The sequence below is a fragment of the Dermochelys coriacea genome, chromosome 10 (assembly GCF_009764565.3).
Source record: "Dermochelys coriacea isolate rDerCor1 chromosome 10, rDerCor1.pri.v4, whole genome shotgun sequence".
Taxonomy (NCBI): domain Eukaryota; kingdom Metazoa; phylum Chordata; order Testudines; family Dermochelyidae; genus Dermochelys; species Dermochelys coriacea.
This window is the reverse complement of record NC_050077.1, coordinates 48,264,671-48,285,085: the sequence shown is the minus strand read 5'-3', so window position 1 is coordinate 48,285,085 and position 20,415 is coordinate 48,264,671. Positions and strand designations below refer to the sequence as shown.

The 20,415-nt window shown below is 49.3% G+C and overlaps 1 protein-coding gene and 1 long non-coding RNA gene across 3 annotated transcripts in view; one reads left to right on the top strand and one right to left on the bottom strand.

Moving 5' to 3' along the window:
* PTPN9 (protein tyrosine phosphatase non-receptor type 9) overlaps positions 1-9,255 on the top strand; it is a 50,434-nt gene extending 41,179 nt beyond the window's left edge. For both annotated transcript variants that reach the window (XM_038418166.2, XM_038418165.2), the window contains 4 exons: positions 4,130-4,208; positions 5,611-5,761; positions 6,335-6,542; positions 7,463-9,255. In XM_038418166.2, the coding sequence (XP_038274094.1) occupies positions 4,130-4,208; positions 5,611-5,761; positions 6,335-6,542; positions 7,463-7,677 (653 nt within the window). In that variant the 3' untranslated portion in view covers positions 7,678-9,255. The remainder of the gene's footprint in view (positions 1-4,129; positions 4,209-5,610; positions 5,762-6,334; positions 6,543-7,462) is intronic.
* Positions 1-20,415, bottom strand: part of LOC122456209 — a 46,278-nt gene that overhangs the window by 5,107 nt on the left and 20,756 nt on the right. Inside the window, exon 2 of the long non-coding RNA XR_006274948.1 lies at positions 13,070-19,222. This is a non-coding gene — a long non-coding RNA (uncharacterized LOC122456209). The remainder of the gene's footprint in view (positions 1-13,069; positions 19,223-20,415) is intronic.

Below are 20,415 nucleotides of genomic sequence, written 5' to 3'. Positions count from 1 at the left end.
ACCCCTGCCCCCACTCCACTCTTTCCATGAGGCCCCGCCCCAACCTCGCCCCCTCTCTGCCAATATTCCAACTCCTTCCCCGAATCCCCACCCCAGCCCCGCCTCCTCCCCTGAGCATGCCACATTCCTGCTCCTTCCCCCCTGCCCCCTCCCCTGAGTGTGCGAATGCTACCAAACAGCTGTTTGGCTGCAGCCAGGTGGGAAGCGCTGGGAGATAGGCTGAGGAGCGGGGACGCAGCACACTCGTGCGGCGGGGTGGGGGAAACTTGGCTGCTGATGGGTGCAGAGCACACACTAATTTTTCCCCGTGGGTGCTCCAGCCCCAGAGCACATACGGAATCGGCACCTATCGGTGGAGGTGCGGTGTTGGAAGCATCCCTAGACTATGGCTGCTTGTGGGAGGGGCTCGCTCAAAGGGGTGGGGAGGGGAGATATAGGGTGAGGGCTTGATCCAAAGCCCATTGGAGTTCATGGAAAGACTCTCATTGATTTCAGCGGGCTATTCATCAGCTGTGGGTAGGACAAGTCTGGGAGGTGAAGCAATAGTTTAGACAAGTCACTTCGCTTCTCTGGGCTGGTTTGCTCCCCTTCTGGAGGGTGGCCTGCTTATTTCTCGGGCTCTACAAAATTCATGGTCCATAATTTCAGAGTCACAGGATTTTTAAAATGATAAATTTCATAATTTCAGCTATTTAAATCTGAAATTTCATGGTGTTGTAATTGTAGGGGTCCGGCCCCCAAAAGGATTTGTGGTGGTGGTGGAGGGGAGAGTTTGCAAGCTTATTGTAGGGAGGGTTGCAATACTGCTCCCCTTACTTCTGCGCTGCTGCTGGGGGCAGCTCTGCCCTCAGAGCTGAGCAGCTGGAGAGTGGTGGCTGCTGGCCGGGAGCCCTGCGCCGAAAGCAGCAGCTCAGGAGTAAGGGTGGTATTGTCACCCTATCTGTGCTGCGGCTGGCAGGGAGCTGCTTTCAGAGTTAGGCGCCCGGCCAACAGCTGCTGCTTTCTGGCCGCCCAGCTCTGAAGGCAACGCAGAAGTAAGGGTGGCAATACCGTGACAACCCCCCCACCAACTCCCTTTTGGGTCAGGATCCCCAATTTGAGAAACACTGGTCTCCCCCTGTGAAATCTATATAAGATAGGGTAAAAGCACACAAAAGACCAGATTTCATGGTCCATGATGCGTTTTTCATGGCCATGAATTTGGTAGGTCCCTACTTATTTCCCTAGCAGCTGGGTGCTGTGAGGGTTAGTTAACGTCCGGAGAGCTCTGTGTAAAGATAAAGTGCTGCAGAATTGCTTCCTGCAGAGTGGAGGAGCAGCACTGGCTGGGGACGCCAGACGTCCCTCCCTGCAGGCTAGCACATAGCCTAGAGGGCCGGGGGAGAGCCAATGCCCATTGAGAAGGGAGAGCAGGGATTTTGGGGGGTGGGGGAATGAGAAGTTTGGCAGAGAGGGGGTGTGACCACAGGCGATCCAGAGACACAAATGCACCACGTGTGGACATACCCGAGCTAGCTAGCCTGCGAGAAACAGCAGCGTGGCGGCAGCTGCGTGGGCTGGCCACCAGAGCACGTACCGAGGGTCCCAGGCGGGATTGTACTTGGGCAGCTAGTTCATGCCCCTGCCGCTTCGCTGCTATTTTTAGCGAGCTAGCTGGATCCAAGGTAGCGCGAGCACGGCTGTGCATGTTGCAGCTGTGCCTCCCAATCGCAGCACACACATACCGTTTGAGGCTGATATCTCAAAGGTGCTGACACCCATTCAAGTCCATGGGAAAAACAGGCCAAGTATCTGTAGGCCCTGTTGGCAAGGAATGGGGTCTGTCCTGAAACAGCTTCCCTCTCCCATCAGCCGTATGAGCGTACGGCAGCCAAAGGTCTCCCCCAGTACTGATTGCCTGTTTGGAAATGAGCATCCTGGCTAAGGCAGATGCCCTCTCCCTGGAACAATCACAGCCTCCATCTCTACAGCACTTGGCACCACGTACGCTGGTTCCTTTTGAATCAGGGACCTGCCGTGCGATAGAAGCATATGTCTCGTTATGCTGGGGCTTGCAGAGCATCTGCCTGCATTTAAGGAATGATCCAAGGCCCCTTTTGCCAGAGCTCGTATAACTCTCATGTGCCCTGGGGTCTCAGGGAATGGAACAGTCCTGGCATCATCTCGCAGGAATCTCCCCCGTTACTCCTCTAGGGAGCAGTTGAGCCATTGGTCAGAGCAGAGGTGGGACAGACTGGCTGGTTGTATTTGATCTGTCCATGGTCCAGCCACGTGGTCAAATTTTTTTTTTTAAACACCCTTCCACAAATTATTTGCCCCCAAAGTATGTATCAAATCACTCCAGTGCCGTTGCCTAGTTACAGAGCACGGTCTCTCTCTCTCAAGTACCTACATCCCTGTTGCTCCCCAGAAGAAGTGTTTCAAGATGACCACATGGTCTCCTACAAGACAAACAAAATCCCCATCAATATTTCCAACTGAATAGGGGCGTAGCAGCATAAAGCTCCCCTGTCAAATCCCATTGAGCTCACAAGGTGCCTGGTGTGCATGTGGCAGCAGAGATGCTGTCTGTCGTGGAGCAGCCCCCCTAGACTCCCCAATTTTGCAGCAAGTTGTGGCCTGACAGAAGCATCTGCCTCGGTTTCCCCTTTCAGAGTCCCTCAAAACAATCCAAATGCTCTGGTGGGGTTAATTCATTACAAAAGTTCCATATATATGCATCATAACAAGTCCCATAACCATAGTCCAGAATTCCCCAGCATTGTCCAGACAGTACATGCAATATACAGCCCTGGTATCTTTTGCCACACCCTGGCTGTCCGGCGCAGCCTCAGTGTCCCTCGCTATGCCCTGGATCTCCAGCGCAGCCCTCTCCTGGCCTTGTAGCAAGCCAGCCTCCCCAGCCTTCCAGCTGGAGTGCAACCCCTGTTGCCATCTTCCCCACAACCTCTCTGCTGGGAGCATCCCTCACTACCCCAGGCCCTCTCATGGTTCCTCTGGAGATGTCAGCAGGTAAGGTCCTCTGCTGCTCTTCCTGCCTTCAGTCTTCTCTGGCCCTGGCCAGCCAACAAACCCATCTTGCTGCTTTCAGCCTTCTCCCAAACTTGCCAACTCCTTCCTCTTCCCAGGGAGTGCCTGCGGAGAGCATTCGGCAGTTGTCCCTAGAGATCCCCTCCAGTTTCCTGAACTTTCCTGACTGACTCATTGGGTCTCTCCCTGATCTTTTTCTAGCCTCCAGGTGCTGCCCCACCCTCTTAATGGCCAATTGGGAGTACTGCTCTGTCACAGGCCCTGGACCTGCCCCATTTACACGGGCCAGCCCATCCCTGACGCAGCAGTGTTCTACCACAGAAGGCTCAGCTGTTTTGTTGTTAACACCTTTCTCAATGTTTACACAAAACCACCACGGGGTCTGGGGCCCACAGCAAATTCACAACCCTACCTCCAGCTCTTCCCAAAAGCTTTTCATGTCAGCATGTTGCTCTTCACAAACCTCCCCGGGGCTGGTGGCATGCAACTGAGACATGGCCAGCAGCTAAGTGGGGCCAGAAGAATGGGGTGCAAACCTGTGGCAGACATAGCCAGCTAGAAATTTGTCGGCCATTTTAAGCACTTGGCCTGTATCGTGTTTGGTCTGCAGGAGGAATGGGTGTAGTGTTTACAGTGGGTCGTTTTCCGCAATTTCTTCCTACTCTAGCCACGTTCTCCAGCCATGTGAGCTGGCTCTGGTACCAGTGACAGCAACTGTAATGTGGCTGGGAGGGGAAGGGAACTAATACCAACCGTTAATAATCACACAGCAGTGCTGGGCAGTGAAAAGCAGGAGCTACCATATGTGCATTTAGAGCTAATACTCCTAGAAACTTCATATAGCATCTCAGCAACCCACATGATTTGATGAGGCAGCCCTAGGGGTCTGTTGTCATTGTTAGGTGCTGATTTGCCACACACCCATGGTCCAGGTGCTACCTTCTTCTTGGGTTGTTCCTGAGGATGTGGCCAGAGGGGACTGGCTGGAGCAATCCAGTGGGAGGTGCAGTTTGTGCATCCCCACTTTCACTGGGATGCTGGATGAGAATTGATGTGTCCAACACCTATAACCTTTCTCATGTGTGATCTGTCACGTCAGGACCTCTGGAAAACACGTATTGCGACTTCTGGCGCATGGTGTGGGAGCAAAACGTTCTGGTGATTGTCATGACAACCAGGTGAGTGAGTGTGCGTGGAGAGCAGAGACCCACTCAGCCTCTTGGATGAGAGGTCCTGGCCACTTGTGGACGTTCAAGATCCTATGTCCCTTTTTACAGAATGAGAGTTAGTGCCCTGGTGCAGGCTGAAATCTGGTTTGGGTGACCACATTTTGTTTCCTTAAATCTCTACTCCTGTGACTTGAGCAGACAGCACCGGATATGGCATAGCTTGCTTTCTTCTTCACTTGCTGCCCTAAACATTTGTAGAGGTGTTGTGCACTGTTAAAGCATCTGCCATATTCTGCCCAAGAAGTGGCTGCATTTTGGTTGTTGGTGGCCATAATTTATACATGTATATATGTATAGGAAAAGTTCACGTGTATATGTGTATACGAAATGCCATACAAATTTTATATATATATACATACACACACTATATATATATTCTGTGTGTGTGTGTGTGTGTATTTATATATGCAGAGAGAGAGTTTGTATAGTACTTTGGGATCCTGTTTCCCATTTCTAAAGCCCACTCCTTCTGTGATCTGGGTCAGGTGATTTAATCTCCCTGCCTCAGTTTCCCCATATGTAAAATCAGTCTATTAATATCTGCCCCCATGGAGTTTTGAGTCTCTTAATGTTTGTGAAACACACTGAAGATGTGCGAAGCATTATGATTATTTTAAGTGTGGAGTTTGATTTTAGCATTCTGGGGAATAGCTGACATCAGTGGGTCTCTGTTTGTTTGTTTTTTCCATACCTGGAAGGGCAGGATGACTACAACCTCTGATGCTTGCTGGTGTCCACCACCTCTGTTGGGAGCCCCTGAACTGTTGTTAACTGCCCAGTCAGGCAGGGCTCACTGCATCCAATTACACTTTGATCAGGTTTACAAGATTCTTTCCACAACCATTATGGCTGGAAACCTTTTTTTTTTTTTTTAATTAATTTTTTTAAATGAAAAGGCAAGAAAGGAAGAATGGTTGTGACTCCCAACCTGAGTACCCTGGTGTATGCTGAAATGACCTATCAGATTGATAGGCCCCTGTAACGATGGATTAAGTGGCCCAGCTGTTTGTCTGAGTGTAGTGTTTACCAGTCTGACATGTGGCTGCCCAGCATTTGGGGAATACTGCCAGGTCACTGCTAAACCTCAGCAGAGAAATTGTTTCTAAGGTGCTTGGCTCGTCACACCCTTCACCCCTCCTGCAGGGGAGGACTGTGTCTCCCATTTCCCTCCTCTCCCATTACCAAGCAGGATCTGAGTGTAGGGTATGGGCAGGTGCGAGCCCGCCAGCATATCTCTGACTGAGCTGCCCTGCAGGTCGGTAGGTGGCCTGGTCAGGATGGAACAACCTCCCCGATCCGCTTTAGGGAGGAGGCGATGAAGAACCCACCCTTCTCCCCATCCCCATTACAGGCTTGAGGAGGGAGGCAGGAGGAAGTGTGGCCAGTACTGGCCATTGGAGAAAGACTTCCAGGTGTGCTACGGATCCCTCACTGTCACCAACCTTGGGGTGGAGAACCTGAACCATTACAAGAAAACCCTTCTGGAGATCTATAACACTGAGGTAATCCCCTGCCCCTCGCTGCAAGAAATCTCTCCAAAAAGGGGCCAGAGGACTAGGCTCCGTGGGGGAAGGAGGCTGCAGTCTCACTGGTGCCCGTGAAGGAGCAGGCAGCGTGGGTGAGCCCCAGCTGCCGTCCTCTCGGCTACCTGCGGAGAATCCCAGCTGCTTGGGGAGAGGGGTACAGCCACCTCTTCGGAAGGGAGAAACGTGTCTCGGCAGCACTGTGGTGTGGGCCATCTGGGCTCGGGACCCCACTGTGCTGATGAGCTCTGCTGACTTGGAGATAGGTTGTGTCTGGGTTGTTTGGCATTGATGGCAGCCTCCTGATCTCCGGCTGGGAGACGGGACCCTTGGGAATGCTGTATGCGGGTGATGTGACAGGAGAAGGGATGGGTGAGGGAAGGCCCATGCTGCTGGGCTGGCAGTGGCTGGTGTGCAGCTGCTTGAGGAAGAAGAGGGAATGCCTGGAGTCCCACGCTGTACATTGGGAGGAAAGGGGCGCTCCCGGGGCGAATGGGGGTAGGAGAGTGGAATGGAAGCAAAAAGCACTGATGGTGGGGCTTTCGCACGCAGCACAGAGAGAGGCGTCTGGTGTCCCATTTCCAGTACTTGAGTTGGCCGGATTATGGCGTCCCTTCTTCAGCTGCCACTCTGATCGACTTCCTGGGGGCAGTCAAGCAGCAGCAGAGGTTGGCGGCCAGTGCCCTGGGGCCTCGCTTCAAAGGTCACGCAGGAGGACCGCCTATGGTGGTCCATTGCAGCGCTGGCATCGGCAGGACAGGTAATTCTCTCCAACTCTGGAGAGCGGGCTGCCAGGGGAGCCCCTGTAAATAGGAGACCAAGAAAACAGAGGTGAAACCCTGCTGGTGTCATTCCTAGTGAACCCCTAGGAGGCGCCGTAGTTCAGAGGGAAATAGCTCTTCTTTCTTCTTACTGGTTTCAGAGTAGCAGCCGAGTTAGTCTGTATTCACAAAAAGAAAAGGAGTACTTGTGGCACCGTAGAGGCTAACAAATTTATTTGAGTATAAGCTTTCGTGAGCTACAGCTCACTTCATCGGATGCTTATGCTCAGATAAATTTGTTAGTCTCTAAGGTGCCACAAGTACTACTTTTCTTTTTTCTTCTTACTGTATTTCCCCCTCATGGGATGCTCTCCAGACCCACTGTGAAGCCACAGAGACTGTCACCCTCCCGCGGTACTTCCAATTCCAGCTCCGCGCCCCACAGGGCTTATTGCACACTGAAGGCTGGCTGCAATTTGTTTCTGGTTCAGGCAGTGCGTAGTCCCTTCCCGGGGGGAGCCATGTACCTTCAGCCTGAGAGTTGGGATCCCGAGATCATCTCTTTGACATGGCAGATTGCTCCCAACTGGGCTGGCCCTTCATGGGAAACTCGCATGGGAACTCCTTTCTGTGGAATCTGCCTGGGCATATTGACAAGGACACATGCACGCCTGGAGCCTTAAATCCCTGCATGTCCTTCAGGGCTGGAATTCCTCCTCCTTGCAAGAATTCAGTGTTAATCTGTGGAGTTATTAGGGCAGGAAGTTCCCTAAGGGTAGCTGAGATTTTAGGACTCCTTAGGACAGTAACTGGGAGTCTATGAGTGGCAGTGGGGAGTGGGATTGTCAGGTGTTTCTGTGGGGTGGTGCTGCTGCAGAGGCAGTGTTTTGATGGACGGCCTGTTTGTCCCCTCCCTCAGGTACCTTCTGCGCGCTGGACATCTGCCTCTCTCAGCTGCAGGACACGGGCACGCTGAACGTGTACCAGACGGTGATGCGGATGAGAACGCAGAGAGCCTTCAGCATCCAGACCCCCGAGCAGTACTATTTCTGTTACACGGCCATCATTGAGCATGTGCAGAGAGAGGGCCTGCTTCCCTCCACTCCCACGCGGGCAGGCCAGGAGAAGAGCTAATGGGGACACAACCCAACCCGATGGCAGGGACTGGCTCTCCTGTCAGTCACGACCAGCTCGCCTTCCTCATGACCAGTCCGGATTCAGCAGAGCCTTCAGTAACCAAACTCCTTTGTCATAGGGCTCTAACCCTTCCTTGGCTAGCTGGTTCTGATGAATCACAGCTAGTAGCCACTGACTAGCGACTCATGGTCTTAACTATTACCACCTGCTGTTGAACTGTGCCTTATTCAAACCAAATTGTGGCTGCCACTTGCCAGAGGTAACTAGAGATAAGTGGGAAGAGGATCTGCTCCTCAGTATGATTTTGTTTTTGTGGGACCACCTGAAATCCACCTGGAGGACTTGACTTAAATAAATAGCCATTTCCAGTACCACCCAAGCCTTGGGCTTAGAAAAGGCACATACGTCAGTCTTACCTGCCACTAGGTGTGTGTGTCTGTCTGTATGTATGTGTGTATATAATATATACTCCATGTGTTCAAGTCTAGCCTACGTAAGTATTATATAGATACATATATACACGCACCTGGTTCTGGCTGCTCCTGGGGCTCAGTGCTGTAATGTTGTCTCACTGCTGTGATCTCTCGAGTGGAGAATTATAGCCTTGCATTGTTAATGGCGCTGTGATGTTACTGGCTCTGTTTTGTTTTGTTTTCTTTTCACTCCTCTGCTGCAGCTGTAGAAGATGCACACTCGCTAGTACACATACACGTCAGTGCATGGACCGCGGCGGGTGTTGTGCTGATACATTCCTGTTGGATCAGAGTGGTGCGGAGAAGCTGCGCGAGGCCCAGCTAGATCCGAGCACATGCTACATCCCCATGCTGGGGTGCCGTGCAGGGGTTACACAGTCTTACCTGTCTTTTATTTGGAGGAGGGGTCCCGGGGCCCATCTTTTCCCTTGAGTGAGGAGTTGCAGATCTTCACTGTGATGAGGGGACCCTTCCTTCCCAGGCTGGAGATGACTCACCTGCTCACTAGGGGGCAGCGACGGGCGGCAGTAGGTACGAAGTGTTGCAGGGCAGAGGGCTATGAAGTGCTGTCAGAGGAACTGGGCTTTATCAAGGAAATCTGAACTCAACTGATGGTGTTAACTTACTTCTGCGCTAGAAGTTGTGCTTTTCCAGGGAATCCCCTCCTGCCAATCTCTGCCAGGCAGACATCATCGGGATGAGCTGCGGCTGCCAAGTGCCAAGCCAAAACCACCTGAAGGTATAGAAGCCAAAAACCTGGAGCTGCTGCTTACCCCTTCCTTCCTGCCCCGGCGGTGCCCGGCCTGCCATTCAATGCACAGACTGTGCAACCCCAGCCCTCCCAAGTGCTGCTGAGCTATCTGACCATCACGTCCCTCCTTCCCCGCCCAGGGAGGTGAGGTTGGCAGCTGAACAGACCCTCGGTATCTTTATACTGTAATAAGCTCTCTGAATGTACATTCTTATTTTTACAACCTTTTTGGTTTTGTATTTAACGTTCACTTGATCGAGCCAGAGCTGGAGATCATTGTAAATGTTCCTATGCGCTGTCGCATGGCGAGACGGTTTTTGTATTTACGTATAAATATACCTACAGACGATCCGTACGCCTCGCTTTGTCAATGCAGCCACTCGGGGAATGGGAAGGGGGAGTTGAAGTGAGTGAGTCTGTGGACACAGAGCAAAAGAGGGACTGGGTTAGGATTGTGGGTCTGACAGCCTGAAATTTAGCTTTGACCAGGGGGACCCAGGCTTGGTCCAGTGTCCAGTGAAGTCAATGGGAGTCCGTCCTTAAGTCCAGTGGGGGCAGCATCAAGCTTGCAGGGGGTTAACCGGTGCAGACCTCTCTTCCACTCCTGTTGGCCTCAGTGGGAGTGAGGACCTCCTAGGTCAGGGGTGGGCAAACTTTTTGGCCCGAGGACCACATTCGGGTTGCAAAATGCTATGGAGGGCCGGGTAGGGAAGGCTGTGCCCCCGCAAACAGCCTGGCCCCCTCCCACTTCCTGCCCCCCTCAGAACCCCCGACCCATCCAACCCGCCCCCCCCGTCTCCTAACCGACCCCCACCGCCCCTGACTACTCCCTGGGACCTCCTACCCCTTATCCAACCCCCCCCCCTTACCATGCCGCTCAGAGCAGCAGGACAGGTTTATTGGAAAGCCTGGGAGGTGGGCGGGCGCAAGTGGCACTGCCCGCACAGCTGTGGGGGAGGAGGGACAGCGGGGGAGGGGCCGGGGGCTAGCCTCCCGGGCTGGGAGCTCAAAGGCCGAGTAGGATGGTCCCGTGGGCCATAGTTTGCCCACCTCTGTCCTAGGTAGACCTTGGACTCAATGGTAGAACTTCATACAAACCGTTTGTGGTAGCAGAGAGAGAAAGAGGCTGCTGCTGTTGGTTATGCATGCTTTAATTATGGATTAATTTACTGTGCTTCTCATGTATACAGTATGTGCCTAGATAATCCCTCAGGATGTCTGTTACTTAGGGCCACAGCCAGCCAGAAAAATCACAGGTAAATGAGTCTCTTCTTACTTTCCTGTTGTTTGGCTTTGCGCCAAATAGCCTTGTTGAAAGAGGTCGGGCACAGCTGTTCGTCTGGGTATGGCTGGTGGGGTTTTCCTTTCACGAAAGCTAGCTCTCTTTTCTGTAAGCAATGGGTTTGGCCCAGACACCTCTGCCCCTTCACTATAAAGGAAAAGGTATGTGCAAAGTCCACTGACCCCGCCCCTTGAGCTCTGGATGAGAAGGTTGACAAATTGTGTGTGCCTCTTTAAGGGTTTCATTTGCTGATTTTCTGCACAATTTAATACAGATGCCTCAATTATACAGTTAATTACAGCTCACTCAACAGGCTCAATACAAACGTGGGGCAGGGTTTTGAGCTGCTCAGGTAAATCGGAGACACCCTGACATGTATTATTTATGTCCATTATATTAGCACGTAGAGGGTCCCACCCTTGATCAGGGCCCTCTTGTGCTAGGTGCTGAACATACACATAGTCCCTCTGCGGATGAGTTTACAACTGAAACAGAGGAGACAAAGGAAGGGGAGGGGAAACAACACAGCGAAGGGAAGTGGTTTGCTCGTGGTCATCCAGCAGGACAGTGGCAGAGCCTGGATTAGAACCCAGCTCTCCTGGCTCCCAGTCTAGTGCCCTATGCATTGGACCACGTTGCCTATCTGACACACACAAGTGCAGCCTCCCTCCTCAATGGCCACCCGAAAAATGATGTCAAAGAGCTGCATGTCTTACAGGTGTATTTATGCACCCAGTCCAATGAAAGCAACCCGGACAGGATTAATGTTACCTGTTTTCCTTGGATGCAGAAGGTGCTTCTGTATGCATGGGGATACAGATGGATAAAGGTATATGCTTACCTACTGGAGTATGCCGAGGTGTGTGTGTGTGTACACATAAACAATCATGTACGCATAAACATCAGGACATACACATATTGGGAGAGTGTCAACCATGGGCCTTCAACCACTGAATCACTGCTATCCAGTATAACCACACTACTTGAAGGTCCATATTGCTTTTATTCACTTTTTTTAAATACTTTATTTAAGTGGGAGGGTGGTTAGAAATCTGTTTTTGTTTTTTTTAAGTGACTATTTTTAATTCTGTCCCCCTCCCCCCTGTTGAAGTACTACAGCCACCAAGCGTTTCCCTCACTGCTATTGTTTCTTTAATTTAAGGCTTCTAACATCTGTAGCTGCTTTTTGCAAACCCGGTGCTCGCTGTTGATGCCTGATCCATCCTGTTTCTGTGGAAACAGTTGCCACCAGGTGCTAGGACCCTGCAGAGAGCTGTAGAGTCATTCTGCAGCCTGACAGCCAGACCAGGTGGGTCTCATTAGCTCCAACTCAGGAGAATACAGGTATTGAGAGCTTCCCTATGGCTGAGGGAACTAGGGCAGGGGCAGAGGGGGCTGTGTAGCAAGGAGCCCCAAAAATAAGCAAGCTCAGGAGGAAGCTCACTTAGATGTATGTCCTGAAGAGCATACAGTCTAAAGAAACAAGCCAGGCAGGCAGTGGGAGGGGAAGTGACTTGCCCATGGTCACTCTGTAGATGAGCTGGGACCAGAACCCACATCTTCGGAGGCCCGATCCAGTGCTCTATGCACTAAACCACACAAGGGATTCATTAATTAAAAAAGCCAAAACAGCTTAGGTGACATTCTGTTCCCTTGTCCCATTGTAGTCAATGGCTGTTTTACTACTGAAGTCTATGGAGCTGGGATGTTCACCCTTTATCTTATTTTTGCCATTCCGATGCCCCTTTGCTGTGGAAAGGGAGAGAGCACCAACAGCTGCATCTGCAGTTGGTCGGCTTGTGATTTCTGTTGAATTGAAATGGACGCTGGATCAGTCCAAAATAGGAGACTTCAAATCGCTTGGTTTGCTGGTCCCTCCTTCTTCCCTTCATAGGTGAGATTGGAAGGGCAGCTGAAGGATTGCAGCAGCTGGCTGTCCACTGAGTAAGATAAATCCTGGTCTGCAAAAACAGCTTTAGCCTTTGGGATCCTTCAAAATGAGCAGTAAGAAAACTCTTCCGCCCTGTGGGCGTACCACCCCCAGGAGACACATTCTCAGAGAAACCCAGAGCTTGACAGTTACAAGAGCAGCCAGAGCCTCCTCCTGCCAGTTGAATGCCTCCTTTCCTGATGCCATATGCATTTATACAGAGGCAGGACCAAATTGTGCTCTCTGTTACACCTGTGTGAATCTGGGGTAACACGGTTGGCTTCACTCATTACCTGAGATTTACACCAGCATGACAGAGAGCAGGATTTGGTCCAGGCACCATGTACACTTAACAGTGAACTGTAAAGCTCGATAAATATACATATCTACACATTCTGATATCATGGAACTAGGAAGCCAGTTCTGCCATCCTTGAGCATCCAGGTCTCTCCACTGATTTACAAAGGGAGTAAACAAGGGCCCAGTAGCCTGTGTTATCAGAACTGTCTCCTTCAAGTTCACCTATTCTTGTGTTACATTCTAGTGGGGTTTTGCTCTTGACTTATCAGAGTGAAAGTTGCAGAAGAGTTTCCATTCCAATCCCCTGTTTTCAGTTGCTCATCATTTTTTAGGGCGGAGATTTTTCTAGGTATGGTCTCTAAACTGAGTAATACCCATTCCGCTGGGTTTGAGTACAAGGAGGTGGGTGCGCATTTCCCATTCTAAAAAAAAATCTTGCAACTTTTTGTTTGTTTAACACAGCCTTGCAGTCAAAATGACAGATTTTAATGTTGAAATTTGTTCTGGAACTAGCCTTAAATGAGGAGCAGTATGCAGCCTTCTTCCAAAGGTGACAGGGTTTGATTTTAACTGTGTTATGAGCGTTTGAAACTCGTATGTTGAGCAAGTGCTGTAGATTGTAGGACTGGGGCCCTAGTGAACTTAGTGAAAACAAACACTTATGCACATGCTTGACTTTAACCACACAAGTAGATTCCATTGATGTCAAGGGGCTGATAGAGGCAGCAGGAATCTTGCACTTGACTACAGTGAGCGTTGGATTGCACCTGAAGTGCAGACCTGAAGCAGGCTGCTCTGTGCACAGCTGAGTCAGGCTCCTGGTTAGTGTTCTGTTGCTGAAATTGGCAGGGAGAACTGGAGCTGAGAGAAGAGCTCTTGTAAGGCGCACGGGGACCGAGGCAAATGCAAGCTCCTCACCACAGCATCTGTAGATCTTGCGAAGCAGAGCCCTGCAGCCTGTCTCTGGTGTGCAGGAGGGAGCCCTGCTTTGATGCATCACATCACCTGTGTCAATGATAAAAATTCAAATCCCCTTCACCAGCTGTGGACTCCCTAAGGTGTACAGGCAAGGACAGAGCTCCTATAAATTCTCAAGGTGCATGGCAGGGATGCTCGCTCTGGCTCACTGTGGGAACTTGGCAGCTGAGTGCAGAGTTCCTGTGGTTCACAGGTGAAAACCCTGCCTCCTCCTAGGATGGCGGGGCCTTCGGGTGGGGGTCTCCCCACATATTTCTTGATGAGGGGATTGACACTTACTAACTGCAGTTTTGGAAAGTCTGCAGAACATCCAAGGGCTGGAGGCTCAAGTGCTGCTTTTTTCTGTATAAAACCTAAAATTTTATTTTCAAAAAAGCTTGTTTGGAGAACAGAGAGGAGGCAACAGTTAAGCATTCTAAAGGCAGGGATCGCCAGCACACAGCTGGCACCTACAACCTTAGGTCTGCCCCAGCCTTAATTACACGATCATATATTATGTTTTCTACAATACTGTTCATGTTAACACCTAGCTTTTCATCTGTTGATCTCAAAGTGCCTCACTAAGGAGGTTTAGGATCGTTAACCTCATTTTACAGATGGGCAAACTGAGGCACAGAGCTAGGAAAGCAACTTGCCCAAGGTCACCCAGCAGGCTAGCAGCAGAGCTGGGAATAGAATCCAGGTCTGAGTTCCAATCCAGTGCATTATCCACTAGGCCACACTGTCCACTGTACAAAAAATACACAGTAAAAAGTACACACAGGGTAATCTGTATACAGTAATTGGGACAATTAGCTAGCAGATATAGACCACCAAATGAGTTTTCTAGTCAACTGTTTCATCCCCTGAATTGCACGCCAGGAAGTCGATACTATTGGTTGAAAACAACATTGGGTAGCTGTTGATTAAATTCTTCCTGTGTACATTAGAAACGTGAGAACTCGCATAGAATTGTACTGTATGAAAAGTCTGATAATAAAGCGATACTGAACTATTATGACAATAAAATTAGTGTTAGGATTAAACATTGGAGGAAAAAAGTGCAAGCTATGTTACACCTATGTAAGGATGTGAGGCAAAATGTATGATTACACTGAATTATTGAAAAATTGGAGAACCATAGATTTTTAAAGCAAAAAGTGACCATTCAATCATCTAATCTGTCCTCCTGTACAATACAGGCTCCATAAAGCATAGACATAGAAGGAATGGTCTTATGGATTGAACACTGAACTGGTATTTGGGAGACCTACACTCCTTCCCTAGATCAGACAGACATCCTGTGTGACCTCAGGCAGGTCCCTTAATCTCTCTATGCCTTGGTTTTCCATCTGTAAAATGGGGTTAATAGTAATTCAGTAGCATTATAAGAATAAAATCCATTGATTAATGATGAGACTTAGTTATTCAGATAATTTGGCGAAGAGGGGCTATACAAGGACCTAGTTAGATGAAAAATCAGGAAGTGCAACCCTAACTCTGCCCTTGTGGAGTGGTTATCTGCACAGTCTTAGCATTCATTGAATGTTTGTTTCTTTTGTGGGGGGAATACTGGGAGAATGTGACAGCATTTTAACAGGAAGAACCCTATTCCCATGCCCTCCCGTATCATGTTTTACAGGACCAGGGAAATGGGATGTTTTTAAATATCTCTATGATCTCAAGAGAGTCAGTAACCATGGGATTTTGACAGCTGGAGAGGACTGATCAAACTTGCGTCATTAAGTCCTTTGCCAGCGGCACTCTATGGACTAAAATACTATAAAACCTGTCCTGGGTCTCTCTTGCACTTTAAAGAAGTCATTTGACAGCTGTGACCCCTGGTCCTTGGGGGTTGTGTCACCACTTTGAAAAGTGGCATGTTTCTATCCTGCCTGGCAGGGGCTAGGGTGTAAATCAACGGAGATGTAAATCTTTAGAAAGCTCTGTTCAGGCAGGGGCTGCTTGCCTCACCTAAAGCGACAGAAAAGCCAGGCGTGCTGATGAGCCAGCGTGCTGCTAGAATCTCCAAGCTTGCAGTGGTAGGGGGGCTAAGGACAGAGTTCAGCTTGAGTGCTGACATTCCTGACACCCCTCCTCCCGCTTTTTTTTTTTTTAATTAAACATTACAGGGTTTCTTTAAATATTTAAGGTCTCTTATCACAAATAATATTATTTACAGTAGAAACTCGAGGCCCCAGTTGAGATCAGGGCCCCATTGTGCCAGGCACTGTACAGGCACCTAGTAAGATACTGCTCCTATCCCAAGATGTTCACATGCTAAATAAAAAGGCATAGGGTGGGAGAGGAAACACAGGCATATTAAGTGATTTTGCCTAAGGTCACCCAGCAGGCCGCCCTTCCCGCAGCCCCCATTGGCCTGGAGCGGCGAACCACAGCCAGTGGGAGCTGTGATTGGCCGAACCTGCGGACACGGCAGGTAAACAAACCGGTCCGGCCGCCAGGGGCTTTCCCTGAACAAGCAGCGGACCAGCTTTGAGAACCACTGTCCTAGCACATTTTGAACAATGTGCTGGTTAGCAACTAATGCTCCCCACCTGAATATTTCCAAAGAGGGGTTTCCTCCCTTAAATATTTTCTTTTATGACCTAGCTCAAAAATATTTTATTCATAGATTCCATGGCCAGAAAGGACCACTGTGTCTGACCTCCAGTATTACACAAGCCACAGGACTTCCCCAAAACAATTCCTAGAGCAGCTCTTTTAGGCTATTATTTATGTAGCATCCAGAACGAAATACATGAGGCATCTCACAAACATAAGAAAACAGGGCTCTGACCAAAGATGTTTACAAATCCCTAAGTTTAAAAAAAAGCAACAAACCACACACACACACTTTGCATGACCCTCTCTGCAATTAGTACATGTAACATCACAAATGGAGCATTCTGACTTCATGTGGGGGATAAGCAGCACGTGTAGCAATACTAGATCAATGCGTTTCCGATCCAGAAGCGATGTTCCTCATGTATTTCTGGATGCTACATAAATAATAACCATCACAAAGCAGATGAAAGCAAACAAAACACTTTTTTTGAGCTGGGTAATGTCAGAAAAACTTGGAGCCAGTGTAACTGGTTATGTCTGTAGCATAAAAACCATCAGCAGCAAAATGCAGTGGGTTAAAATCATACTTCTCTCTAAAAAAGCTTTAACCCACTGTTGTTGTAAGTAACACCTGAGATTACTGTAACAGAAAGAGATTAGAGGAACAAGGGTCTGTATTTATTTCCAGGTGGTAGTGCTTTGCATATAGCCAGTTTTCCTTGTTGTTTGTTAGGGTCTCTCCTGCAGCTACAGAGGAGGTAAAAACACTATTGTAAACCCACAAAATTTGGCAGGAGGACTCCAAAGCAGGTATAGAGGCCAGCTTTTAACTCCCTGTGTGAAACTGACCAGATTTCAGGTTGGTGTTGCTTTATTCTGCAGCTCTGTTCTGAACAGCTAGTGCACAGATTTAAAAATAAACAGAACAAAACCGATCAAACGAGATGGCCTCTACCCTTGATATGACTCCCTGTGTTATTCAGGTCTCTTAACTTGCATTTTATTGCAAAGCCTTTAAAAAAGGAAAACATAAATCTCAATTTTATACTAACTTGAGGAATTTTATTTAAAGGGAGAAGAAATTTCTGTCTCCCTAGCGGTAAATATGTCAAAACTTTACCCCTCCCCATTCTTCAGACTGTTCCTTAAAGGCAGTGGCCATACAAATTAAACGTTCAAATAAAAATAATACATAGCTCTTACATAGCACTTTTCATCCACAAATCTCCAAGCACTTTACAAAGGCGGTTACTATGACATCCCAATTTTACATTTGGGGAAACTGAGGCACATATATGTGACATGACTTTTTGTGTCTGTAAGTGTAATCAACAACTCGCCCTTCTTTAAGATGCTCTTTGGATTTATAGCCACTCCTTCCTGTAGTTGCCCTGGAAGCTTTTGTAGTCTCTGCCAGTGGTGCACATCTCCAAACTGGCCTTTAGAGGTGATTAAAGGGGAGCAGAGAGGTTGGGGACGTAGGAGGTGGAAACAGAACGGTGACTGATTAAGATATGACACACATATGGGGAAAAGCTTGTCATATGCAGGTAGCCTGTTGCAGGTGCATAGTAGTTATCTGGATTAAAGCTATCCTTCCCCCTCCTCCCCCCACCCACAGAATAGAAACTGGGCTATAGGCTGGGCTGGAGGCCCAGATTTTCAGAAGTGCACAAGCATTTTGCTTGTGTTCAACTTGTCCCTGTGCAATGCACATGGTGTGAGTGCCAGCATGGGTGTGTGCATATCCCTTGTGTGTGCGCACTAGGGATTGCACATGGACAGAAGCATGCACACTTTGAACATCTGGGCCATTTTCTTCCCTCCTGTATACAAGCACCATTCCCTGTAATGCCAGTGGGAGCTGCACATGCAATGGTAGCTAAAAGCAGAATAAGGCCACTAGAGAGGAAACTAGATGGGTAACTGCGAGCTAGGTGGCTAGCGGGAGAGATCCATTCTGATCACATTTGAGATCAGCACAAGAGTGAAGTGTGAGTGATTGGAGGTGTCTGTAAGATACAGAGTCATGGTGGGCCTTAACGTTTTCCATGCAGCGTTCAGACCAAAGGACGTTAGCCAGAAAACCAGAGGTGTCATGGCCGTGACTGACTGCCAATATCTTAACCCAGGGTCCCCACAATAGGCTTCCCTAGCCAGAAATAACCCCTGCGTCCCAGGTGTATGTGTGCTGCAGAGAAGATGGACAGGGATGGGGCAAAATGTCAGAGGCAGGGAAATCATCCTAAGCTTCCTTTCAATTCATTTCAAGAATTTTACCAAGTGCCTTCTGTCACACGTCATGGTTTGATGGGCACCCCATCAAAACTGATCTATTCCCCCTTGCTCTCTTTGCTCCCCCTTTCCTGGCCAGGGCTCCCTCTAATCCCTGCTTCTGGAAGGGTTGCTGGTGAACTAGATGGTTCTTTCTCTCCATACAATGCATGGGAGCAAGGAAATGTTGTCTTCACAAGAGCACCTGTACTGATTGATCCCTTCTGCCCGCTGATTTTCGTAAGTGTCTGTGCAGAATGGGAGAGAAACGGGGTTTTCTCCCTTGCCAGCTGCCCTTGTTGAGGGCAGGAGGCCGCAGGGCAAGGCTGGTTATGCAGTGGTTACAGGACCCGTTGTGCCAGGGCAGGCCAGTCACTGCTCAGTAGGTCACACACTCCTGCGCTTAGTCCTCTTTTTTAAAAGAGCAGTGTGCACTCTTGGCTAGCATGTGACACCAGCTTGTGTGCTTACCAGATGGGCTCTTGGCCACACCCCCTTTCCAGCAGTTCTTGTCAGTAACTTGCCTATCAGCCACACCCTTTTGTAGGGATTCTGCCTTGCTGGTGGGGGGGAGAAAAGGCTCCTGTTGTGCTTTGCCCCCCAGTAACTGGCCCTGGCAGTCAAAGGCAGGATCTCACCCTCCGATTGCAAGACAGCGCCTAACAGCCGATTGTTGTGATGCCAGAGGTAACACAGCAGTTGCCATGCAGCTGTTTGCACATTGCAGACCTGCTGACTACAACTGCTGTAGGATTGGGCTTTCCTTGCGCTAAAAAAGACCTTTCATGGCTATAATCCTTCCTGCTGTGAAATGCAGCCCTCTGCCTCCCTCATGGCAGAGACACATTTCTCTCCCTGTCAGCAGTGGGACTGGCACTGTTGAATGTATAGACACAAGCAATGGTGTGGCAGCGCAGTGCCCTTTCTCCCGGAGTCAGACGGTGACCCCACTCTAAGGCTGCTGGAAATACGCATCATGCGGCTCTGCTGATTCCACTCTGCTCCACCTGGAAAAGAATGAACCCTTGTGAGTCAGGGGGCGGCTTGGAGCAGGAAGGGGATAGTCAATTCTGAAGTCTAACTGAGGAAAAGGCAACAGGGTTGAGCCCCATCCAGTGGTATGGAGCCCAAGTCGGGTCATAGCTGGGCTGGGATGTAGCCTCTTGGAGGCTTGAGTATGGGAGCGTTGAGACAGCTGGAAGGGCTGGTGAAGCTTCCTCCCTCGTTTGTAGCAGCTGTGCCAACGTGAGGGACAATCGTTGCACGATTTACTTACTAAAATAAAATCTCCACCAGCTTTGGAGGATAAACTCCCTGTAGAAGCTTGAATCTGTGGATTTCCAGCAGCCTTTTGCAATCCCCAGATCTCATGAGCAGCAGAATTCCACCATGCACTTAATATAGTCTGGTGAAATACTACAATTCACTGATCTGCATGTGTATGGGTGGGAAACTCCTTTATCTGTAGGTACGATGCATTTGCTGAGCTACTGAACACTTCTTTTGAGAGCTGGAGCTCTAGAGATGCCAGGACATGCATTATCCAGCCTTCAAAGTGGAGCTGCCCAAATAGATATATCCAACCATGTCATAAGGAATGTGTAAGCCAAGAGTTGATGGACCAATAAAGCAGCAATCGCTGAGAGGGGCACATGGTGAAAGCTGCACGCTCAGAGCAGCCATGATGTTGCAAAGGGACCCGGCTAACTTCTTCACAAATGTGCTCTCTCCTCTTGGACAATGTAATATCTTGTATCCATTATATAACCACATGGCCGTACAGTCATATGAAGTAACAGTCTGTGGTCCTAAAGATATATGCACGCCTTGTGAGAGGAGTACAGCAGCACACTCTGGAGTAAGTTATTCCACTTATAAAATTGTACTTTTTTTTTTTAAATAAAACACATTAAATGATTAATCCCCTCCACCCAGGGCTTGAGTTGTATTTTAAGTGTGTGTGTGGAGGAGAGGAAATTGCGTCCATGGCCATGTCCAGGTTTTATTGACAGACATTTGGTAGGGGTGGACACAAGCTGGGGTATTGGCAGGAGAATGAATGAGACATTCTCGTGGCTGTCACCAAATGCCCCAATTCTGGAGGGTTCCAAAATCCACCATTATCAGGGTGACGGACCAGTTAGGGGCACATCCTCATGGCAACGTTCAGCTGAACTCCGATCACAGTCTGTTGCACTTG